The 26,459-nt window shown below is 46.7% G+C and overlaps 1 protein-coding gene across 10 annotated transcripts in view; it reads right to left on the bottom strand.

Annotated features, from left to right (window-relative positions):
- The window catches only part of ATXN7L1 (ataxin 7 like 1), a 229,574-nt gene that overhangs the window by 126,386 nt on the left and 76,729 nt on the right, over positions 1-26,459 (bottom strand). For all 10 annotated transcript variants that reach the window (XR_006738249.1, XR_006738251.1, XR_006738250.1 and 7 more), the window contains one exon: positions 22,955-23,059. Coding sequence is in view for 6 of the 10 variants with exons in the window: in XM_045564958.1 (XP_045420914.1) it covers positions 22,955-23,059 (105 nt within the window). In the remaining 4 variants the exon portion in view is untranslated. The remainder of the gene's footprint in view (positions 1-22,954; positions 23,060-26,459) is intronic.

Below are 26,459 nucleotides of genomic sequence, written 5' to 3'. Positions count from 1 at the left end.
AAATCCCAGTGATTCTTACAAAATTGATCTCAGTTTGATGGGGCAAGGTCAGACAGTTCTAGATGTCAGTCTCTTGGAAGGCTTGGAAAAGGTCAAATAGCGGTGGGCCTAGGCAGTGGAGTGGACCCCATAGCATTCTCATGTAGTCCCCAGGCCAAAGCCATCAGCATCATCTGGGGACTTGTTAGATATGCACATTCTTGGGCACCAACCCAGACCTACTGAATCAGAAACCTAGTGGGGGGCGGGGAGTGTTAGGGGAAGCAACAGTGTGTTTTATTTAACAAGCCCTGCAGGGGATCCCGATGCATGGCTACAGGCTGAGTAGCACTGATTTAAAGGACTAAACATCTAAACCATTCATTCATACGACACTGACTGGATGCCTACTATTAATATTTGCCAGACACTGTGAACTCTGGGGCAATGCAGAGGAATGTCTTCCTTGAGAATTCACAATCCTCCCTACCTTGCTTTATTACAAAGCTCGGAAAGAGCGCAGGAATCGTAAGACACTAATCCAAGGAATGGAAATCATTCTTTATATGTAACTTTTCAATGGACAGGAGGCACAACAATTTTTTTTTTCCAGGAATGATCATACTCTCAAAATAGTAACCTTTCTAAAGTAAGTAAATGTGTGGGTTTAATATATCATGTACAGCTGGCTCCGGCTTTTAAGCTTAAAAAAAAAAAAAAAAAGACACGATTCTACCATGAATGAAATGCAGAATTATTTCAAAGATTCACTTAGGTATGTGCCTGTTTTAATGAACACACTATTCTGTTTCACCATTTTCCATGAAGTAGGAGTTTCTCCCCTCTTTTTCCATAAGCCTAAATAAGTCATAACAGCTAATACATATTGTATGCTGCCCATGGCTGGGCCTGGGGTATCTCTGTATTCATTAACTCCTTCAATCCTTCCCTGATCCTATAAGCAGATGTATTAGTAGCAAACACACAGTGAATACATGACGAATGGAGTGTGGAAAAGGCAGGAAAAGCAAGTCGGACTCATCTCTTAAACCTAGGCAAATTACCCTCCTGTGCTGTGCTCTCAGCCCCGTTGGGTCATTTTGCTTCTTATTAAAGCTACCGATTAATTGGGAAAACATAAAAGGAAATACCACCCTCCCCTAAAAGGTTTCTAGTATGAAACCACTGGCTAAAGCTTGAATTGGGGGATTTATTTTTAAATTTGAAGTTCATGCTAGATTTCTCTGATACCATAGATCTGCCGTTCCCAACCCCTGGGCCGAGGTCTGGCCTGGTACTGATCCATGGCCTGTTAGAAAACGAAGCCACATGTTACCGCCTGAGCTCTGCACCCCTGAGCTCCTCCACGCCTGCCCTGCCCCCTGCCATCCGTGGAAAAATTGTCGTCCATGAAACCGACCCCTGGTGCCAAAAAGGTTGGGAACTGTTGCCAGAGATATTGAAGAGCTGGCTATAAACTTCTCATGGTCACCAGCATTAGTGGCCTATGTAAGAATCTGGCCAATGCTCAACAGATCCTGCTTTGAGAGGATGCTCCACATTTTCTCAGGGTGTCTCAATGTTGCTCAACAACTTACTGTAACACTATCAGGGCAGATGATTTTACTGTGGTTGGGATGAACTTGAATTGATCCAGCCAAGCCTGGGCCCTGTGACTGTGGATGCCCAGTTAATCTAGCAGCTGTGGGGATGAAGGATGTGAACTACGGCCACAGAAGAAATCAAAGCTGTCTGGCCAGATCAGAAACACATTCAGCCTCTTGGCACAGGCACGAAGCCTGCCCTGGCTAGCTGAGCTAACTCGCTGCACAGGCCTATCCTTCATTTACAAGAGTGTCACGGGGCATCCACGTGTTGGCAACTAGATCAGGAGGCCTCTTCTGCCTATTGCATCCTTGGGAATAACCTGGTGGCTTTAGTTATACATAACCAAGAAATCCAAAATCCACGTAGGTTGTGTAGAAAATCCTGCGGGTATCTTTCAAGCCACATCTAGAGCACGCAACTCGAGGGGCACTGAAATGCATCTGCCTTTCCCATTGACTTCCTGGAATCAAGGCTTTTTAGAACACAAAGTCCAACTTCTATTTATTGTTAATTCAGTGATGCTTATTGGCTTTTGCTGAGACATTGATTTGATTAGTAGCATTCTGTGGAACTACAGACACGAGATGTTGAGCTCACAAATGTGTGATTCATTTCAGGATTTTGAAATGAGAAATGCACCTATCAATGGCACACTGGAGGCTGGGAGATTCTGAGAAAGCATTTCATGCATATAAATGGCACATGCGATGAAAAAAATTTGTTTATGGTTACAATCCCGAAGCCAGGGACCACCCCGCTGTGCTCTCCACCCTTGAGAAGTGACAGCTCCACGGGAAACCGCTGGGATTAGACACTCCTGCGTTTGGACACCCATATGCTGCCTCATTTATCTACCTGTGACAGGGACAGTGCTGGAACAGAATCAAAAGATGACAAACTGCTTCTGGTTTTAAAGGAGCTGTTCAAGCTGGGTGTACGCCCAGGGGGAACCAGGTTTCGTGCCAGGAGCCATCACTTCGGCCCGTTCTAAGGCCACATTTTGGCAAACACCAACCAGCAGATGATTGCTGTCTCCTTTCACCAGAGGATTTAAAGACACTCGCTCTGAAAGCCTGAAGCCCAGTCTTTCTGGAGACGTGTGCAGCAGAGCAGACCTGCCCACACACTGCAGTGAGGCAGGATGGCGGGCTGAAGCGAGGGTTCCAGATGACAAGGATCTCTCCCATGCCGAGGCAGACAGATAACAGGGAGTGATTTTTGCGGGATTCCCGAGTAGGGAGAGTCCAGTATCCGCAAATGACTCTGGCAAAGACTGACTCGTGTGAGATAAGCAGACAAAAATTTTTAGGATGCTGGTGACTGGAATCTGCTTTTGTGAACACAGAAGCCCCCAAGCTTCCAACTTCCCCGGGGGCGGGAAGGAGGCACATTGGGAGGTTTAAGAGGGTCCGCCTGAGCCAAACCTAGCCCCCTACCACCCCTCTGTTCACCAGCCAGTGGTCCAGCCAGGAGCCAAGGCTCGTTAGCACTCCAGCTACGACCCTTGCTGCTTTCCAACTGACACTGCGTCTCTGTGAATGACTGTGTCAACCTGCTCAGTCCTCTGGAGATGAGCTGTCCTCAACCAATCCAGTTTGTGTTTCTTCCCTGCCACGTGCTGGAATTCACAAGGCCAGACAAGTCCTCACCACGCTATGCACACAGATGCCAGGTGATCTTCTGTGTGTTGTGGTCCTGTTTGCTTATTTTGCCCTCTTGACCACCTCTGAGACAGGGGCTATTAGTATTCCCATTTTGTAGATGAGGAAACTGAGGCACAGAGAGAGGAGGGATTGGCTGAAGGTCACAAAACACGTAAGTGGCAGAGCCAAGGTCAAGCCCAGATAGTTTGCTTCCAGGGTCTGGCTCTTTCAGAACCACTCTGCCGTGTTGCTCCTAGCACACTCATGTACACACAGTGGCTGCAGCCCACATTGGCACTGGCTCGCTCGGGCCTTCCTCCTCCTCCAGCCCAGCCCTCTGGAATCCCGTGGGTGCCAGTGGCTGGAGTGCAGAGCCTGCATTGTGAAAAGACATAGGCTCCTCTCCAACACCTTTGTTTGTTTCTAAATTCAGGCCAGGCATCCAAACGTTTATTTTGTGCCTGTTTGTTTTGAACATTCCACCATGTTGCCCAAGACTGCTTCATAGATGGTCCCTCTGTTCTCCTTCTCAGCCGAGCACCTGGCCCCCTACCTTCACACCTCTCGTCTCTAGCAACACTCTTCCTGCCAGTGACTGATGTTCCCTGTCTAACCTCATTGCACATTTCAGCTAAAAACACCTATTTTTCACATAGCAGTGAGTCATATTTATAACACGAGTTATATGCCAAGGTATTTTCAAATTTATGGCTTCTAAGAATAACCTTGCTGTATCATCACCAGACCCATTCCACAGATGGGCAAACAGAGGCAGGAGGTCACAGCAAGGTTGCAAAGGAGTCCCAAATTGCAAGGTCTCCTGAGCCACTTACATACAATACTCTTTCCAGCTTGCTTCCTCTCAACTTCCTGTTCAATGAACTTATCTGTGGCCTGGGAATGGGAGATGTTATCAAGATCAAGTTGATAACTATGTCTGTGCTCCAGCTCTCAGAATACTAACAAGCAACTCTAAGCTTCAGTGGCGGGGACATCAGTGCTTAGCTTTCTGCCAAAACCCATTCTCATTAGTAGGTTTATATGCATGAAACACACACTTGGAGTTTTTGGTTTGCACAGTTCTCTCATCATCCCTTGTAACTAATCAGAATGCTGGATGGATTTATTCTCATGCAGAACACACCAGCTGCCTTAGATGTCTGCTGAAATGACCGTAACTTTTGTTCTGATGGAATCTTCTGGCCAGGAAATGAAAGGGTAGATCAGAACTTATAACCAGACTGAATAATCTTCCTTCAGAGTCAAAATGGTAATTGTAAGACTGGTTTTCAAATAGTTATTATAGAAAGCTCAGATCCCGTATAAAGAAGATACAAAAAAGCTAGAGGATGTGTTTGTTGCATGTAAGTCTCAAATTAGAAACTGCAAATGCTGGACATTTCAGAAAGGTAAATTTGCCTCTTATAGTGGGCACATTTTTTGCTGACACTGTGCATTAGGCCCCCCCACCCCCGCCCGGGTCTCTGTTCATGGAAAATGCACTGGAGGGAGAGTTAGGAGTCCTGAGCTGTAGCCCCAGCTCTGCCCCTGTCAGTTGTGTGGACTCAGGCAAGTTACCAAATTTCTTTGAGCCTCCAAATCTGTGAAAACAGTATCCACCAGTGAACCTCACTGAGTTGTTATGAAAATCAAAATGAGAGCTACAAGAGACTGCTTCACAAACAGCAAGATGCTGTAGAAATGTAAGATATTTCTGTAGGTATATGATCAACCTTGAAAGACAGTAATGAGAACAGAAGGCTCTCAACTCTGTTTTTGAAGGACTGATCTTCCAGAGAGACACTGCTGGGAAGTGGCATTTGAGAGTGTGCCCACGGAAGACAGTTTACTATTCCGTGTGTTTATCATTTCTACCCATGTTAGTCTTTAACTCCTTATCCCATCCCCTAGGCCTGTGATCCCCAACCCCTGGACCAGTCCTCTGCCTGCCTATTAGGAACCAGGCCACACAGCAGGAGGTAAGCAGCAAGTGAAGCTTCATCTGTATTTACAGCTGCTCCCCATCGCCCACATCACCCCATAAGCTCCGCCTCCTGTCAGATCAGCAGGGGCATTAGATTCTCATAGGAACAGGAACCGTACCGCAAATACAGATTAGCATTAGCAGAGAGGTCTGACTGCACAATAAATGTAAATGTGCTTGAATCATCCCAAAACCCCTTCACCCCATCTGTGGAAAAATTGTCTTCCATGAAACCAGTCCCTGGTGCCAAAAATGTTGGGGACTGCTGACCTAGCCAAAGGTTGGCGCACACACCCTGGGTACTCACAAACGTGAGACAAATCAAGGAATGCCAGCCTAAGGATTTTAGTCCCTCTGGCACAGAAAGTTTGTTGGGGGAAAGGAACTGAGGCTGAGAGAGGGAATTTCCGGAAGCCTGAGTGTGGGGTGACCAGAGGGCTCAGACCTAAGGGGTTTCCTGGGACAAGAAGATCACTCTACCTGACTGTCCTGTTTGTATATCCATTTCACCTCCTCCCAGCCAGCAGGGAATAAAGTATCTGAAGGGAAATCTGGTGGAAGGCAGATGTGTCTCTGAGTTCCTAAAGAGTGGATCCCTAGAGATTTATAGCCTGGCCATTTTCTTTTTCCTTTTTGCTCCCATTAGTTTCAATAGCTGACACCATCTTCTCACCGTCAGGAATCCAACAGAATCACGCCCTTTCTGTTTTTCCTGCATCAGATTATCGCCTCTAAGACATTTCCCGGATCCTTGTCCGTGGCTTCCTGCCACCAGCTAAATCTTCTTCCAAACAGCTCGTGGCAGTCAGTGTGAAACTGCAGCCTTTAGCAGGACTTGCACTTGGAATTGTCGTAAGTGCTTTGTGCAACAGTCACCAGAAACACACGTGCACTGCAGAATCGCTGCCTGGACCAAGATCTGACTGGTGCACGTAGCAGGGAAATGACACTTTGGGCCAGCGAGGAGATGTGATCAGCGGGGGATTTCCCCTTTAAAAACGTACAGCAAAAGCCTGCCTGAGACAATTCAATATTCATAAATGGAAAGCAGAGATGGCATGTCTGTTCCGCCAAGAGCAATAGCTATTTATCACAGCAAAGGACTGAAATAGTTGTACGTACAATGCTTTCCCCGGTGCTGTAAATTACGGTATACAGAAGATTAAACTTAAGCCTAATGCTACCCCTGAGCTTCAACAGCTGAGTCCTATAAATGGATACCCGTTAAGAGGAGAGAATCTTTTTCCTGGTTACCACTTAAAAGTGTATCACTATTAAAAGCTTGTCTTAAACATAAATTACCAGGAAGCCCGCCCCTAGCTCTGGGTAGACTCTTCTTTGGCACACTAACTCAAATGGGTGACATCTAACTGACACAGTGACAGACCTGAGCCTTGCAGTATTTGCTGTGTGACCTCAGGAGGGATGGCAGAGGCAGATGAGGTGGAGGGGCTTCACAGACCACTGAGGGAGCACTCACTTTCAGCCAGTCTGACCTGTGCCCCATTGGGGGACAGAGAGACCTTCAGAATTAAAATGACCCTGAATTCCAAACCACTTCAAAAGAAAGTATCTTCTAGTATCTGCTGTTCCGTGAAGTATCACAGAATCCTGACCTAGCTCTGAAACCCCAATTTCCCTAGCTAAATTTTATTCTCCAAGCACTTGCTCTCAAAGGAAGGTCTGTGGACCAAAAGCACCAGCATAACCCAGGAGCATGTTAGAAACATAGACCTACTGGAGCAGAATCTGCATTTTATCACATTCCCGGGGGATGTGTGTGCACGGTAAAGTCTGAGAATCAAGGGACAGGTAAGCAAGCAGGAGTCAGCAGGGAGAAGGAGCCCCAGATGTTCTCACTGAAGATTATGACAAATGACAAATCTGATTTATGAAAACAGGCCCTAGAAGGGGACCACAGGATTCTGATTTCTTCTTTGTCTAATTCTACTTCAGAATGCTTTCAGGCACCTGAGAGATTTTTATGAGCTGGGAATGAAAGTATCACTGTGAACTTGAGAGATGCCCCAAAGCACCTTGGGGTGTAAAATGTAAAACAGTGAATTAGCAAAAAGTTCATGCTTTATAAATTAATCAGGGTGCCTCTAATCACCCTGTGAATCAATAGGCTGAGAATGTATTGCCAGTGTTTTGGGCCATGATTTCAATTCTTTTGTTGTAATCACCAGCTGACTTTAAGTGAGTAAAGTATGCAAAGATCTTTGTGTTGTTTGAATAGATAGAGATCTTGGATAACCTTAGTCTTTATTAGAAGAAAAATTATAGTTCAGCATGCATGCTAAAAACTTAATGGCAATTGCTAAATAGATTTCAGAGATAAAATCCATTGAGGCCCAGATACCACAGGGAAAAACGGGAAGAGGATAAGGAAATTTTTGATAATCTAACAGAAGCCAGGAAAGGAGAACAAAGAAGCAAATAAAAAGCAAGGTAAACATAAATACAAATTAGAAGATAGAAATAAGTCCAAATATATAAAGTGATCACAATAAATGTAAATGGATAAAACTCACCTATTAAAAGACACTATCAGATTGGACTTTTTAAAAAGCCAGCTATATACTGCTTACAAGAGAGATACCTAAAACAAAATGATACAGAAAAGTTGAAAATAAAAGATTGGAAAGAGTTAAGTGAGGTAAATACATATTGACCTAAAGAAATTTAAATAGCCATATTAATCAGAGAAAACAGAACCCCGGGCAAGAGCATTAACAGGCACAAAGACACCACCACTAAAAAGACGTGACAGTTAAACTTATATGTACCCGACTGCACAGCCTCAAAATTGTAAAGCAAAAGCTGTCAGAGTTACAGAAGAGATTGATGTACTTACAACCATCATAAAAGATTTAAAACTGCCTTCTCAGAAATTACAGAACGAGCAGACAAAAAATGGAAAGGATATGCAAGATTTGAACAAAATAATAAATATATGGAACCCCGTACACAAAAGAGATATTACACAAGTTTTCCAAGCACACATGATTTGAACAACAAAATAAACAATAAATATATGGAATCCTGCACACAAAAGAGAGATTATGTAAACTTTCCATTCACACACGAGACATTTACAAAAACAGCTTGCACGATAACTAGTCACAAAGGAAGTTATCATAAGTTATAAAATGGATAACTTTAACATTCTTTGACCCCCATAAGTTAAACTAGAAATAAAAAATATAACAGTAAGGCCACCCGCTCACCACCCTTTACATCTGAAAACTAAAACCACGCTCCTAAATTACCCCTTGGCAGCGGTGTAATGTTTTTCTATGTGTGGCCTAGTTGCTAAGGGACCGGTTAATTTACACGACAGTTATCAGGGGTATCACAAGGAACAGGAAACTCCAGGACTGTTATAGCTTCATTATTTTGTACTTTGAACTAAACGCTAAGCCAAAGGGAAGGTGAAGTACCTGACTCCCGGAAGAAAAGCAGGGATGTGCGTGGGTGAATTATGACCTAGTCGTAGGGCACTAGAAGCCACTCTTGGCACATTCCCCAGCCCGTGCCCTGTTCTGCCACACTATACCCATCTCTTTCTGCTCGCCAGTGCTGGTTGGATGAAGAGACTGTCCTTGAAGTGCTCCTGGCACCTGGGAAAAGGTGCTATTCAATTGATGTGGCATCTTACAATTAATGGCATCCTGGAATTGAGAAAATACCGCAGTTAACAGTTTGCATGGGACCTCCTGCCTGCTCTTTCTGGGGCCATTCTGAGAATGAGGGGCAAAGGCTGCACAGGACACAGGGGGAAATACAGGTCTGTGTGTCTCAGGAGAAGAGAGCGCTTCCGCCAGAATCCCCCCCAAACAAAACCAGAACCAGATGAGTGGTTCCTCCCCTGGACCGTGCTGCCAGCCCAATACAATTCCAGTGAATAATGAATATTCAGTGAATAACGGAACAAATATGAAAAACAAAACCCCAAACAACCTAAAAAAGGATGGAACGCAGGATCATGGCAATACTGACCAAATTGCATTGATGACAGGTCTGCCAGTCCTGCAGACAAGTGGGGGTGGGGGAAGAAATGGGAAAATAAAAGAGAAGACCACAGCTCCTCAGCCCGCATGCTGGGCGCCGTGGAGGTCAAAACCGTCAGTGGTTTCTTGGCTCTCGAACATTACCAGCCACAGAGTGGGGCAGTTCTGGGGCACCCTCTCGGCCTCTGGACCTCCCCACAGGCCTCCCAGCCCCTCCTTGCACCACCACCATCACCAGCACCCCCTTCGAAGAGCAGCTGAGGCAAAGCTTGGGGGCGAAATCTGGCCGCACGGGTTTGTCGTAAGAATATGACAAGCGCAGCTCAGCCGAGAAAGTGGTAGAGGAGGTTTTAAAGACCTACTGTCCAGTCCCTGCCTCCTTGAATGTACTGGTGAACCTGATCCCCATACTTGGAGATACGGTCACAACCAGGATGACACCCCAGAGCTGACAGTAATGCGGGTGACAAATTAGGGGGTCAGTCAGAGCCTGTGGCCTTCTGAGTACTGGGGAGGTGGTAGGGCTTTTGGTTAAGAAGGTTACGTGTGGGCTGGGAGCACCCACTTACAGAGACGGGCAGGAAACCACAGCCACCTCCCAAACTAAGCTGCACTCGTCTTAGAGAAAGGCATCACTGGGGAAGGCTTGGGAATTTGAAGACATAATTCAGGGGGAGAAAAGCAAAGTATCTATGATGCTAATAAATGAACAAATAAATAACAGGGTTAGTCAGAAACCACACCATGGACAGGAATCTGTAGTTCTAGCATTGTAAAGCAAATCTTTTTTCCGCTGGAAAAAAAAGTATCATTCATCCCATGTGAAGTGGGATTCATCATTGTGGAATCGTTTACGCTCACTCATTCCCTCGATTCCCATTTTCCCCGGATGTGTCTATTCCCCACGGGTCTCCTATGCAGCACTCCCCAGTTCGCACTCAGTTGTCAGGAGCACCTGGCCCGGCAAGACAGCAAAGGTCCTGTGTAAACTGTAAACCACAGTATTTCCTCAGGTGCAGGATGCCAGAAATTGTGAGATGCCACATCAATTCAGCAGCACCTTTTTCCAGGGGGAAAAAAGAGAAAACCTGCCATAGTAACTATACTTACGATGGGAAGGGGCATTTAGAGACATAGGGCTTGGAAGCTTCTTTAGGGATCTGTGGCACCCCAGGGACAGGCCTGCCCATGGGTTTCCAGCGCGTCACTTCTGGAGGTAACTCTCTGTGAGCGCTGACAAAGAGCTAAGGCTCAGCTCCTCTGAGAGAAGACTCTGAGAGCCCTACTGGCAGGAAAACCGTGCCGGCGAGCACTGCAGCTTAGGCAGGAGTTAGGTCCTAGCGTCTGGGTGTCAGGTGAAATCGTGTGCAATCAAAACTACCCATGAACACCCTTGTCCTTAGAAAGTGCAGTGCACATGGTTTGGGGCATAGCGGACTCTCCCCACGGCCAGTGTCTCCTCCAGGGTTGGAAAAGATCTTTGTTTCTGTGTTCAGGCACGGGATGAAGCTTGTCTAGGGCCACATTATTAGGAAAAAAAGTGCATTTTTGTTGTTGTCCGGTGCATGTTGCTGGATTCAGATAAGGGTGATGTGACCCCAGTGCAAAATAGATGCGTTTTTGTTTTCACTCTGAGACCTCTTGGCGCTTGAACATGCTCGTCGCCGCGGTGAGGCTCCGGGAGGGGAGTCTGGCACAGTTTCCCAAGCGTATGTGTCCACCTGAACGCAGTTCTCGGTGTCGTCTCGCTGGCGCAGAGAAGGAGCACTGTCTGGGAGATGCCGCTCTGCTCATGCTGGCTCACTGCTCGGGATGGGGAGAATTCCAGCATTACCTCTGCAATCAGCGCGGGCAACGTTCTTCACTCGGATTTAAATAAAGCGATGACTGTTACCCGAATTCTCCTTAGTTGACACAGCTCCGAGGAATGGAGTGGAGCAGCTCGTGCAGCAGGGACAAGCCAGCGATGAGTCAGAAGCCGGGTCACGTTCCAGTGAGAGCCCTCCAGAAATCAGCTGTGGTCGGGGATCAAAGCGGCAGCCTTCCCGCCACTCACGGAGGAGGGCTGTCCCCTGCACCAGCCTTTCCAACTGGGTCTCAGCAGAGGGGTCATTCTCTCAGGCAGCCAGATATTCTAAGGGAATGTACTCGCTTACACGTGGGAATTGGTTATTCACAACCACAGGCCAATTTTCCTTCTTGTTGGCTTCCTCCCTCCTTTCTCCAATACTCATTTTTTAAAAAAGTATATTGTGCAGCAACTTTTTAGATCCTACACTCACCGTGGGCTAACTTGGGGAATCTAATGGTGAGCATGACAGGGCTCCTGGCTCCATGCGACTCCTAGTCTGGGGTGTGTGAGAGAGAGGAAGGGAAGATGGATAAGTATGTATGTATGGATAAGTATGTATGTATTTGCAATAGCCATCACGTATGCTACTATTGCTGAAGTAGCAGGTGCCAAGAGCATTTGGATCTGGGATTGCAGTGGTCCTTGCTTCTGCCTCTCTGTCCACCTGTTTATCTCAAACACTTCTGGGCGTCTACCAGAAGTCAGGAAACGTGCTCCCTGCTGGGACTCGGGGATGCCTAAGGCACAGTCCTAGCTCTCAGGTGCTCACTGCCTGGTGTTCACAGGTAACTCGGCTGCATAGCAACTGGTGCTATGGGATGAGAGGATGCAGGGGGCCAAGGCGCCGGCTCACAATTTGGTCAGGTGGCAGCTGAGCTCGGCACAAATGCTGATAAAACACTTACGGCATTGCTGGCCTAAACAGGAGTCTACTGGGTATGTACAAATGAAGTCACCTGCACTTGGAAAAAGTCTAAACGCACAACTAAAATTGTCTATTTTCAATCAGCTATTGTTAAGGTCAAGGACAACCTTCAGGTGGCCAATCTAGCAACCTCTTCTCTATCCTCCTCTTACTCAACTTCTTGGCATTTGACATGACCTATGAATGCTTTCTTCTCCTGGCTTCCATGTCATCATCCTCTGCTGCTCTTGCTGCCAAATCACTGGCCCTTCCCCTTCAACCTGACCCTAAATAAATGCTGACTCCTCCCTTTCCCAATCTAATCCACTCTAATCTGTTAGCAAATTCTGTCGGCTACATTTCCAAAATGGATCTCAAGTTTACCCTTGTCTCTCCTTCTCCATGGCTACCACCATGACCTGTTATCGCCGTGTGTTAGCCCCTACCACATCTCCCAGGCTCCCCTGCAGCCAGAGTTCTGAAAACATAAACCAGATTACGTCTCTCCCTCATTCAACACCCTCTGGGGTCTTCCCACCATCCCAGAACAAAACACAGCCTTCAGACTCTGGCCTGCAAGCCTCTGCAGTTCTGGTCCCTGCCCACTTCTCTGAAGACCTCAAACATGTCTCGCTTGTTTTTGCTCTTGCTGTGCTCTCTGCTGGGACACTCTTGTGCCAACTGTTCATCTGGTTTGATTATGCATTTGTTTATATGATTTAATCTACCAGAATCTAAGCCCCAAGAGAGGTAGGCCTTTACCTGTCTTGTTCACCACTGTATCTGAGCATTAGAATAATGCCAGGCATATAGTAGGTGTTAAATAAATATTTTTCAAATAAATCAATTCATCAAAACCATGTGACCCTGAAGAATGTAATACAAGAGACTCAATCTTCAAGAAATAGGCTTTTTCAATTAAAAATGAATTCAATAATCCTAAGGTTAATGAAGATCCTATTAATCTATCTCTAAATTCTAACTGAACCATTATATCTGTTATGTGCTTATTGCAATATTTCTACTCAATTCACAGAAACATGTAGGAAAAAAGGGAATTCCATTAAATATGAAGGAAATTATCTACTGTTCATGGGTCTCACTTGGATCTCTACTGTTCATGGATCTGCTCATTTGTTGGAGAAAAACAAGAAACTACAGGCAGAACTTACCAGAGAACGTACGTGGTACCCACTCCACTCCTTCTACAAGCTTCCTTCTTTTTACTTTCAGACAGTTAAAGGCCTATTTCAAGCTCTGTGGTTAAAGCTCTAAACACATTCATTACTATTGATTTTTTCCTCCCTTCCCCCCGTTCCCTGAAACTTGTGCCCAAGTTCTTCACCTAGGCCAATAAACAGACAAGATCAGTGGTACAGGTTAAAATGGCGAGAAAGACAAATGAAGCTCACCTGCCTCCAACCCCCTGTCATTTACTTCCTAGCATCTTTCAGGAGATGAAAACGACCTTTTTGCATCAAAGTTTAGTTACGGTATTGCAGGGAGTTTGAGATGCAAAACATGCAACCGATACAGTGGTCAAGGCACTCTGGCATCAGACATGAGACTCCTGGTTCTGCCACTTACATCAGCCTGGTCTTGAACAAATTTCTTAAATCCTCCAAGTCTCCCTTTCCTTGAGTGTGAGATAAGGATAATGCAACCAGAGCTCCTTAGGGCGATGACAGGATTAAATAACACATAAAATGCTTAGCACACAGTAAGTGCTCAATAAGCGTGCTGACTTTTTTGCTATTGCTACTTTTACATTCCATTAGCAGAGTGAAGAGAAAAGCCAGGGTTTGGGACCAGGTCAAACTGCTATGCTCTGGACCCAGCATTAATTCAAATTTGAGGAATAGTAAGTTCAAAATATAAAAATTTCAAGTGGAGAAAACCATAGTTCTACTTAGTTCTCCCAGTGGTAATGCTTGGTTTAGAGATAATTATTTCTAATCAGTCCATCATTTCCATCCTTTGGGATTTCCTTAGGATCTATCATAAGGATTTGCTTAGGATCTATTGTGTAACTACACTTTACTAGGGATGAGGGAAGAATGAAATAAGAAGAAACAAGAGGCTGGGCGCGGTGGCTCACGCCTGTAATCCTAGCACTCTGGAAAGCCGAGGCAGGTGGATCACTTGAGCTCAGGAGTTCGAGACCAGCCTGAGTGAGACCCCGTCTTTACTAAAAATAGAAAGAAATTATCTGGACAACTAAAAGTGTATATAGAAAAAATTAGCCAGGCATGGTGGCACATGCCTGTAGTCCCAGCTACTCGGGAGGCTGAGGCAGTAGGATCGCTTAAGCCCAGGAGTTTGAGGTTGCTGTGAGCTAGGCTGACGCCATGGCACTCACTCTAGCCTGGGCAACAAAGTGAGACTCTGTCTCAAAAAAAAAAAAAAAAAAGAAGAAACAAGAGCAGACATTGTTTCTGGTCATAAGGAACCCAAAAGATATATCAATACCAGGAGTTAATTCTGACTCTGGCATACATTGATCAAATTAAAGGTAAAAAAAATCCTACTAACAAGATAAAGTTTGCACAGATTCACATGTTCTTGGCAAGTCTTATTAATTAATGATGTCAGACTTGACAAAGAGTACATTTGATGAGACCAAGTTCCTTTAATTATTTTATACTTCTCTGGTGTAAAAAAAAATCTAGTCTTATAAAAGATAACTCACAATAACAACAACAAAAATTTTATGTCAGCAAACAAATCCAACTTAATCGATAAAAAAAAAAAAAACACAAAAACACCCCAAGCCTTGCACTATGGCAATCAACACTTTCAGAAAGGAAGTCCTGGCAGGATAATTAGCTGGTGAGGATACCCATGAGATCTGCAAGCCCAGGGGCACTGACATCAGGAGGGACTAACTTTCTCTAGGGCTGAGAAACACAAATGGCTCGTCTCTTCCTCAACCAGAGGTCACCTGGAGACAGACAAAATAAAAAGAACAATCGCAGGAAACCTCATTAATTAGGCTCCCATGTGTAGCTACAACCGGTACCCAACCAGTGTTGGCATCTGGATGTGCACAGAAGGATGAGGTGCTAGCCAGGACACGCCATGCCTTGCTCCAGGAGTGAGTCTCCATCACTCATTTATTTTTCTGCTCAGTCTCTCTGCTTTGGCTCACAGTTCATTAAATTCTACTGCACCACCATCAACATGCAAAACAGCTACTTGAAGGGCATTCAAAAATATAATCAGAAAAGGGAAAAAAACCCTCTCTGAGAAAGAGAGAAAAAATGTTATCCTCTCTTGTCCATTGAATGACATCAAGTTTCTTTCGTTCTAAATCATTTTTTTTTAAGTAGCAGTGACATCCAAGGATTATCTCTGTCTGATGGGCGGGTGGGGTGTAGAGCCACAAGGCTCTCTGCTTAGAGGACCTGCACCAAATGGGCTCACAAATTCTGTGGGATCTGTGTACATGAATCTATTATTTCTTTGGCCATTTTTTAAAAAATTTTGAGGTGGAAAGGACTGCAACTTTCTGAACTTCTGTAAGAGAACTTGTTTCATGCTTTGCATATGCCTGAGCTGGGGAGATCATTTTGCTGACCAGCTCTGTGCAACTTTCTACATGTGGCTGTGGAAGTTATTTCTGGGCACAAACACATATTTTACTTTGCAAAAAAATTCAAATACAGAAAAGCACAGAATATAATATGACAAATGGGGCATGTTATATTTTACAGCAGTGGTTCTCAAATGGGGGCAATTTTGTTCTCTAGGGGATATTGGCAAAGCCTGAAGACGTTTTTGGTTGTCAAGTCTTGGGGTGGGGTGGGGGCTGTTATTGGTATCTAGAAGGTAGCGGCTAGGGAAGCTGGTCAACATACTATAATAATATACAGGACAAGTCCCACAACAAAGAATTACGTAGCCCAAAATGTCAAGAGTGCCCCTGCTGAGAAACCCTGCTTTATAATAGTTAGTTATGTAAATATACTAGAAGGACAGAAAAAAAAATCACACTCCTTTCATTTAGACAAACCATGCAATTTCATAAATGTTCAACCCTGTTAAAACTATGGCTGGGCAAGGTGGCTCATGCCTGTAATTCCAGCACTCTGGGAAGCTGAGGTGGGAGGATTGCTTGAGGCCAGGAGTTTGAGATCAGCCTGGACAGCATAGCGAGACCCCATCTCTAACAAAAAAAAAATTAGCCAAGCTTGGTGGTGCACATCTGTAGTTCTAACTACTCAAGAGGCTAAGGTGGGAGGATCGCTTGAGCCCAGGATTTTGAGGGTACAGTGAGCTATGATCACACCACTGTACTCCAGACTGGGTGACAGAGTGAGACCTTGTCTCTAAAAGAAAAAAAAAAAAAAACCCCAAATTACAACTTGGATCTACCTATCATTTTTTTCTTTAATTACAATATTCCAAATTGATTAAAAATACACAATTACTAAAAAATAATAAAATTTTTTTTCTGTTAGAGGCACCTCACACCTCCTTGTTTTTGCCTTACATACGTGCCTGTGCTCACATATGGAGAATACCCCTCCCCGCTGGCCCCAGTTTCCTGTTGGAAGAAATGGTAACAGCACCCTCTCTGGGCTGAGATTAGGACCCACCACAGCACTGACACAAGAGGAAGAGTCACGAATGTCCCTCTCCGCTGTAATCACAAGTGAAGACTCTTTGGAAAAGATTTCATTATAAATCTCTGTAGTTTATCACCCTGGTAAATTAGATAGTATGACATTTATTTATTTATTTATTTATTTTCTTTTTTTAAAAATCTGTAGCACTTCAAAACAAAGTTTTGCTTTTTTTAAAAGCAAACTTTATCCTACCACTTGCTTTCTAGATGCAAGTTCGTTTAATCATCAGGACCACCTTATGACATAAACTACTGTCCCCATTTTAAGAATAAGGAAACAAAAGCAGGGAGGCAAAGTAACCTGCCCAAGGTCACACAGCTAATAAGAGGTAGAGCTGGAATTGGAATCCAAGCAGACGGATCCTAGAGAGTCAGGATCCCCTACGCTGTCACTTCATGTCAACATAGGAGGCCACAACTTGGGATAGACAGCTGCAAGGGACAGAGATGCCTGTGGGGTGGACTCGGGACTCCCAAAGGGAGTCTTTTGGTTTCTCTTTCCCCCTTTCTATAAACATCCCTAAATAACCTTATCAACTCACCTAGGAAACTTTAGAAACAAACTAATCCCTTGAAATGCTAGATCTCCTGGGTAGAGGCTGACAAAGCATCTGAAAGGCCCTTGGCACTGACTTTCCAAGAAACAGACCCAGGGAGGCCGACACAGGTGGGCTGGCTCAGGACGTGCTCCCGGAGCACCTCCACCCCCGTGCCACGGAGAGGGCCTCCCGGACAGCGGCCACACCATCTGGGACGCCAGCCTGGGGCACAACGTCAGGAGGGGAAGGACCGTGGCCAGTCCTGGGATGGGGCTTCACACCACCGGGTACGGCGCCACGGCAGAGGCTGGATGGGCCTCGGTGGGAAACCCCGAGAGATACTGGACTAACTGGAGCTTCACGGCATTTCCAGAAGAGCCAACCTTGGGGCCTACTGTGAATGTAAACCAATATTTGTAAAGCCAAATCCTCAGGACTCCCGGCAAATGTAATCATAGTCAGGCCGACATGTCTTGCCTCCGAGAGTGTGGGAAGTGAGGATGAATCACAGGCGAAAGTCCGCAGGCTGACCTCGGAGTGCACGTCCTCCGAGACGGGGAGAAAGGAAGACAGGGAGCACTTCACTGAGTTGGTTTTCCCATTTTTCATCAGAAACACTCAACTTAATAAAAAATAGCCACACTTTATTGACAATAATAGCTATCTTTCTTTATTTCCTTCCCATGTGCCAGGAAACTATACATACTCTGTCCCTCACGGGTAACTCTGTGAGGCAGGAACTGTCATCCTTATTTTACAGATGTGGAAAATGAGGCTCCGAAAGGTCACGTGATTAGCCCGAGGTCACACAGCTAGTCAATGTTCATCAGGATTCTAACCTGCATCTCTGTTTGACTTCAAAATTCACGGTTTCCATCATGATATTCTATTTTTCACACTGCTACTACGGTATTGTGATATAATAAGAAATATATATTTGGTCCTCATCCCCAGTTCCTGGCACAAAGCTCCTAAAATCCTTGTCAACTCCTGAGTGGTAGGGGTGATAGGAACGTCTTTCAATATATTTGGTTTTAGACCCCAGTTTCCTGACACAAGAGCATCTAGGGCCCTTGGAATCTCTGGAGGGAGTGTCTTTCTGTATGTTAATGAGATGGCTGGTGGCTGGGGTCCCCAGGTGGTTTCAGGAGGGGAACTGGTTGCCAGAAAGTCTAGGACATGATTAGAAGATTAGAACTCTCAGCCCCACTTGACTGGGGCTGGAGACTGAGTCAATCACCAATGGCCAGTGGTTTATTTAATTTATCATGTATACATAATGGAACCTCCAAAGAAACCCCTAAAGCAGCAGTCCCCAACCTTTTTGGCACCAGGGACTGGTTTCATGGAAGACAATTTTTCCATGGACCAGGGTGGTGGGGTGGTGGTGGGGTGGTGGTGGGGTGGTGGTGCGGAGCTCAGGCAGTGGTGCGTGGCCCATTGCCTAACAGGCCAAGGACCGGTACAAGGCTGTGGCCCAGAGGTTGAGGACTGCAGCCCTAAAGGATGGCATTTGGAGAGATTCCAGGTTGCTGAACCCAACTGTATGGGGACAGAAGCTCCTGCATTAGGACCTCACCCTAGGTATCTCTGGCAGTTCATCTGTATCCTTTATAATGTCCTTTATGATACACCAGTCAATGTAAGCAAAGTGTTCCCCTGAGTTCTGTGAGTCATTATAGCAAATATGGAACCTGAGGAGGGGGTTGTGAAATCCCTGACTTTTAGCCAAGTTAGACAGAAGTGTGGGTAACCCGGGGACCCATTATTTGTGATTGGCATCTGAAGCGGGAAGCAGTTTTGCGGGCTGATCTTTAACCTGCAGGGTCTGCGCTAACTCTGAGTAGCACTAACTCTGGGTAGTTAGTGTCAAAGTTGAATTAAATTGAAGGACACCCATTTGGTGCATGCAGAGAATTCCCTTGGTATGGAAAGCCCACACATTTGGTGTCAGAAGTGTTGAGTAAGAAACAGTTTTCCTTTAACTACCAATTTCTAAAGTCCCCACAAGTCACTGCCTAAATACACACACACACATTTTTTTCAATTTAACTTAAACGACCAGTACATTATGATCTTGAATGCTGCCGTGCACCCATGATGAACTCATTTTCTGAAAGCTGGGAACACAGGATTGAACAAGTACATTCTCGGTTCTGAAAGGGTCCTAGAAGCTGAGTCAGATAACTGCGTGGCAGAAGGTGGGATGTGGCACAGGAGAACAGAGTTCTATGGATATTAGGAGGGAAGACCCCATCCAGCTGGGGGCAGTGAGAAACGACACTATGGAGAGAAGGGAGGAGGAAATGAACCCTAAGCCTCACACCAGCCATATTGTCCCAACAACCTCATGAGCAGGCAGAGTACCCATTTTACAGACAAAGAAACTGAGGTGAAGAGAGAGATGAGGTGACCTGCCCAAGGTCATACAGTTAATCATGTGAATCACCCTGTCTGACTCCAAAGCCCCTGTTCTCTCCTCTACATCAACAAACTTCAAATTATGTTCTATGGAGCCCTGGTGGGTGGGGGTGGGGGAAAGTCAGGAGAAGGCCAGGTAGGTGAGGCTTGACCCCACCAATGTTTTAACCGCAACAGCTCTGCTTTCCATATATACTTATAGATTGGGGCTCTATGTGAGATTCCATTTGAAAATAAGCCCTGTAGCTAACCAAACCAAGGTTGAACCCATGTATAACGATGTGCTCCCCAGCAAGTGAATGGGTTGAGCCTTGGATTGGCAAGGGTAGGGGGGCCATGCGTCTGTGTAGAGTGGCAATGAGACGTGGCCAAGCATTACTTCCCTCACTCTGGAGAGAAGCTGCTCGCCTTCACAATCAGGCTGCACACCCACCCAGCTCGGAGACCTGGGCCAAGGCACTGAACCTCCTGAGCCTTAGGCTCCTCAGCTCCAAAATGGGTATAATATCAGCAGCTACTTTGCAGGGCTGTTCAGAGGATTACATGCTCAAAGGTATGGAAGGCAGGTAGCACAGTGCCAGGCACTTGGCACAATGGCATTCTTATTAGCTTGTTGAACACAACAAGGCTAGTCATACAAAGTAAAACAGCAAAAAAAAGAATATTGCTATGGACTGAATGTTTGTGTCCTCCACACCAAATTTATATGTTTAAATCCTAACCCTCAAAGTGATATTAGGAGGTGGGGCCTTTGAAAGGTAATTAGGTCATGAGGGTGGAGCCCTCGTGAATGGTATTAGTGCCCTTATAAAAGGGACGCCAAAGAGCTCTCTTGCCCTCTTTCCACCATGTGAGGATACAAGTCTGCAACCCAGAAGAGGGCCTCACCAGAACCCAACCATGCTGGCACCCTGATCTCAGACTTCCAGCCTCCAGAGCTGTGAGAAATCAATTTCTGTTGTTTGTAAGCCACCCAGTCTAGGACATTCTGTTGTAACAGCCTGAAGTTATATTGACTAAGACAATCATGAAACTATAGGAAGAATTCTTAGGGGAACTAAAAAATACTGCCTCTGAAGAGCTGCTATGGTTCTGAGCTCTGCCTTGCATCCTCTGCTGGCCTTGATAAATACAAGTTTTGTATTATTGGGACACACACCTGAAAGACAAAGGAGGCTTTGGTGCCTCAATGTGTTGAGTTCGGGTTCCATCCCCATTGCTGCTGTCAGCCGGCTCAGCAAGAAGCTTAATGAAGACCAGGCTTCAAGCGATGAGGTCAGTAACCCCAAGGTCCCCAACTAATTTACTGCCACTGCTCTGAGCAGGTGGCCACAAAGGGTCTTCCCTAAGCTGACACTCGGCTGTTGCACCAAAGCCCTAGGGCAGAGGGAGGCTGTGTATCAGCTGTGCTGAGCCCTAGAGGATCCTCTGCTGGCTAGATGGGACCTTGCCCACGGGCAGAATTCTGCAGGGCACAGTGGGATCCCAGGATCCTTGCATCAAAGACTGCCAGTGAATTCAGTTCCCAGGGTAGGTTTTGATGGCTTACAATAGAGTGCGATCCCCACGAGGGCCAGGATTTTTGCTTGTTTTGTAAACTGCGGTATCCCACAGAACAGAAGCACATCCCTGTGAATGAATGAATGGTGTCTGCATTCAGGATGGTCTAGCGCCTGCATTCTGTTGAAAGACACAGGGCTTCCACGGCTGTTCACTGAAGGACTGGCTGGGTGGGACCTTCTTGCCTCTGCTCTGCTTTGGTTTCTCCACCTGTGGCCTCAGCTGGTGACTCCACCTCTGGGTCTCTGACCATTTCTCTTTGGAGAGGTTTGACCTTTTCTCTCTTCCAAGTGGGAGAGAGGGTCACTTGCTACAGAGCACTGAGCAAGAAGGTCGACTTGTGCCGAGCACATGACTTGCTCTTTTCGTACTCACTCTGCCAGAAATGAAAATGTTAGAGGTAGACATGTCCACAGAAGTCACCTCGTCATGGTAGAGACAAGGAAACTAAAGGCCTGAGACATCAAGGAAGTAGCCCAAGGATGCAGAGCTGGCTGCAGGGAGGGGCGGAAGCCTTGGCCTTGGGCCAGAGCTCCTTCTACAGCACTTTCTAGGGCCCTTTCTTGGCCTTGTGCCATTTGGAAAGTCTTGGACCAACTCACAGAAATGCCCTTTAAGCCTGGATTCTCTTTCTACATGTTATAAACACAAAATATATACCTACAGCATATACACAGATACAGATGTATAGATATGTATATATCATATACATATACATACACATATTCACAGGTGATATTAGTATATATATAAACTATTCCATCATCCCCAACACATTTGTTAAAGAGCTTAGATAAGCTCAACACCCTTTATTTCACATCTATTGCAGAATAGTGATAACTGAAGGGGTGGGAGAAAGACAGAAATTCAGAGTGTGAGAAAAGGGAATGGTGTGTCATGTGCAAAAGCACATTCAATATTACAATTGCTTTGATTTTTTTTAAGACACAATATTGAACACACTTTGAAAATGTAATAAAGGAGGGCATTCAGATTTTATGTTCATCAAAAGGGCATATGGCTTAAATAAAAAGATTGAGAGACACTGTTCTGGACTTAACAGCATATTACCAATCATCTGGTCCAATTCCCTATTAAAGATACGGAAACTTCCACCCAGAAAGGTGAAGTGACTTCTTGTCTAAGGTCAAATAGCTGTTTATTCATCCCTGAAGGGAGTGGCCACGTGGACTGTGTCCGCTATGTCCACAGCAGCTGCATTAAATGGAGTCCACAGTTTGCCGTTGACCAATTAAAAAAATTTATCACACCAAGGATGTTAAGATACAGAGGGAAAGCAGTTCCCAACCACACCTGGATTTTCTCTAACTGGGGAGATTCTTGGAAAAGGAGGAGTGGAACCTGACGCGTTACCTAGACACCGTTTCCCTGGGGCAGCATCCCAATGGCCCACGCACTGGGCTGCCCTCGGGTCCAGCCCTCTGTGTGTATTCATAAATCTGGGGGGAGAAAATGCCAGGGTGCAGGACTGACTGACTCCTCAGGCCGATGCTCTCCCTCCCCTTGGTCACCTGCAGAGGCCACTGCCACATTGGACGGATGGTTGCAGTCTAGTCCCATCTACCGAGACAAATTTCGGGTTTTCTCTCCTCTGTTCTGACAGGATGGAGCATTTCAGCAGAAGGACTATAGCTCCTAAAATAGTTACCCTGCGAGCAGAGGCGGCAGCCCCAGGAAGAGTTTACCCACAGCCCTGGACTAAGACAGACCCGGGGCCAGACCCTACGGGGGAGTCAAGGGGGAGGTGACCGTCCCCGGAGTGGCAGCCACCAATGCGTCTGCCGGGGGCAGGAGTCCACTTACCGCAGTGCGACTGGAAAACCTGTGGCTTGACGACCTGATTACAGGCACTGCACACTACGAGATAGAAGTCGTCATGTGCTGGATAATGGCCAAACAAGTGCATATCTGTGGGGGAAATGAAAACAGTGTTTTTTGAAAAAGCAATTAAGTCTCAGAAGGTGTACAGTTTCCTCCTGGAATTCCTTCAAGGACAGTTTTTCAAACAAGACACGCAGAAAAGCAATAATCTTTACTAAAGGGAATGCGGTTTGTCATAACGCAGCTCCCCGCCTCTCAGAGAAGCAACTGCCGCAGAGAATCCCTTCGCGTTTCACCCCCGGAAACGGACTGTCGCGGCCGCCCCGCGGTCCTCGGGGTGGAGGCCGCCCGAGTCACAGGCTGCAAGGGTCCCCCTGTCCTGAGAGAGCCCAGGTGTTAGCTGGGACCCACTGAGGCCCCATTTATTTCAGGACTGACTCCCCCAAAGTCATTTCTGTTTAAGCAGTCGTCCCTCAGGTGAGTGAGGGGTGTCTGGGGCTGGGGACAGAAGGAGGAGTCATCTTGGCCTCAGCAGTCCCGGCGTTTCCCCTTCACCTGAGGGAGATACCGAGGCCAAAGGAATCCTCTGGACAAGCGGCCTGTCTGCTGCTGTCATTACCCGTGAGGTGAGTATCTACTGAGCGCCTACGTGTGGCAGGCACCGAGCTAGGTGCCGGGGAACACTGGGGAACAACAGTGAGTTAGTTCCTTGCTCTCCCGGAGCTCGTGGTAGCAGAAGAGAGAAACATTAATCGCACTAGTCATCGCGGGGGGTACTGCGGTAAGTGCGAAGAACGAGATGCACGGGGTCCCCTGAGAGTGTGTGACAAGTGGACCTACCCTGGTCTGCGGTGGTGGAGAATGCCTCCCTGAGGAGGGGCACGTCATCTGAGAAACCCCGGGTGAGCAGGGCGTAGAGAAACAAAGGGCCGGGTGGGGAAGGAGGAAAGTTCCAAGTTTAAGCACGGAAGCAGTTCTGTGCACAGGAGGCGCTCTGGGCCTCTTGGCGGGAACAGACGAACAGCGGGGCAGTGGGGGTGAGGCTGGGAGGGCCCAGGGCTGCGAGTCTGGCCCACCAAGGGAAGCATTTTGAACCTGATTTTAAGAACAATGGGAAGCTACCGAGATTTTAAGCAAAGAAGTGACGTGAACAGATACGTTAATATATTGTTAAAAGATCAGTTATGTGGTATATACCTAGGAGTCAGGAACACGTATGTCCACACAGCAACTTGCACGTGGATGTTCACAGCAGCATTATCCAGAATAGCCAAAACGTGGGAACAACCCCAACGCCCACCCACTGATGAGCAGATAAACAAAACATGTCGTATCTCTGCGATGGATACTGCTCACCCACTGAGAGGAGTGAAGCAGCGATCCGGGCACGGCGTGGATGAACCTAGAAAACGTTCCGCTAAGTGGGCGGAGCCAGACACGAAAGGCCAGGTTCTGTATGACGCTCCCACGAAACGTCCAGCCTTGGGCGGGGGGCCGGGAGCGACTGGAGGGTGACTGCTAAAGGGTGCAGGGTTTCTCTCTGGGTCAGTGAAAACGTTCTAAGATTGATAGTGATGATGGTCGCACAAGTCTGGGAATATAATAAAAACCACCGAATTGTGCACTTTAAGTGGGTGCATTACACGGTATATGAATTATATCTCAATAAAGCTGTCAATAAAAAAAGGTCAGTTGTGAGGAAACTCAGGGCCACATCTCCCTGTGCGGCACTGGGTGGAGGTGGCGCCCACCTGGCGGGCCCCCCCGCCCTGCACCCCCACCCTGCCTCTTCTCAGCTGCCCGGCTCGAGGTGGGTCACTGGGCTCTGAGAGCAGGTGAGCCACAGCCACCGGCAGGGTTGATGGAGCAATTAAATTTCCTCTGACTGGGAACCCCACAAGCCTTCATTTGCTAGACTTGACCTGTGTCCTTAATGAAGCACCCCCAAACACGATGGTTCCCCCAACTGTAATCTTGGGCCAGAGGGAGAGCTGATCTCCTCATCACGTGAGAAGGGCTCACTTACGGCCCAGCAAGTGCTTCAGGGGAGGCCCCACTCGCTCTGCGCTCCCTTCTCAGAGCAGCCCTGAGGGACATGGAATGGGCACATTTGTCATGGCACAGGGCAGAGACCCCCCCCCACTCGCCCTGGAGGGAGCCTGTGACCGGAAGAGTGGGGCTCCCATAGCGGTGCCTGAAGATGCAGCTTGCCCCACAGTGGGGCCAGCAGGGACTTGGGACGCAGGCTCAACTGGGTTTCTAGCAGATGTGGCCGACGATTGACGCTCTCAGGGACCCGTCCCTCTCCACTTGCACACGCTGTTTGCTGGGAGTGACTGGAGGGAGCATCGCTCGTCAGTGCCAGGTAGGCAGGGGACAAGAGTGCAGGATGCGGAGGCCTGTGCCAGGCCCAGCCAACGTGCAGGCCTGAGCCCAGGGAGGCCCCGTGGGCAGGCGGGACCCTCAGCTCAGCGCCTCACAGCAGGGGAGCTGCTGCTCAGGCCTGAACTGCTGACACTGCCCTGGCTTTACTTTTTATTGACATGTTGCTTATTTTTATAACATATACTCAATTTTTAAATAACAAAAGGGACTCATGTTCTCTGAAGATACATTTGAAAAATACAGAAAAGCCAGATGAAATTTAAAATAAAAAAAAAAATTAAGGCCGGGCGCGGTGGCTCACACCTGTAATCCTAGCACTCTGGGAGGCCGAGGTGGGTGGATTGCTCGAGGTCAGGAGTTTGAGACCACCCTGAGCAAGAGTGAGACCCCGTCTCTACTAAAAATAGAAATAAATTATCTGGCCAATTAAAAATATATATACAAAAAATTAGCCGGGCATGGTGGTGCATGCCTGTAATCCCAGCTACTGGGGAGGCTGAGGCAGTAGGATCGCTTAAGCCCAGGAGTTTGAGGTTGCTGTGAGCTAGGCTGACGCCACAGCACTCACTCTAGCCCGGGCAACACAGCGAGACTCTGTCTCAAAAAAAAAAAAAAAAAAAAAATCACCAGCAATCTTTATTAACACTTTGCATCTCAATTAGATTTAAAGTCATGTTTTATATCCAGGAATACATCAAACAAGGAGCAGATGAGGGCTAAGACTTATTCATTCAATAAGCATTTACTGAGCTGCCTGACATCCTTTCTGCAACAGGTCAATCCATGAAGGAATAAAAGATAATCATGAATTTAAAATTTTTCAAAAACCTCTTGAAACCAGGCATTCATAAACATTTCTTGAGCACCTACTCTTGCACCAGAAACTTCCAAGTGCTGCGAGGCTGAGACCAGACATGGGAGGGTGTGGGGAATGTGTCTCTACACTTTTGTCACACGTGCTGGATGGCCCGTTGGTGCCTGTCAGGCCACCACTGATGCCCCAGAGACCTGTAGAGTCACCTTGTCTCCCCAACCCCCAGATACACACACCTGTTATGTCCCTGAGTAGAAGGTAAAGGTTAGGCTACACAGAGACTGCGGC

This window comes from Lemur catta, chromosome 11 (assembly GCF_020740605.2).
Source record: "Lemur catta isolate mLemCat1 chromosome 11, mLemCat1.pri, whole genome shotgun sequence".
In the NCBI taxonomy this organism is placed as follows: domain Eukaryota; kingdom Metazoa; phylum Chordata; class Mammalia; order Primates; family Lemuridae; genus Lemur; species Lemur catta.
Note: the sequence above shows the minus strand (reverse complement) of the source record. Positions and strands in the feature narration are given on the sequence as shown.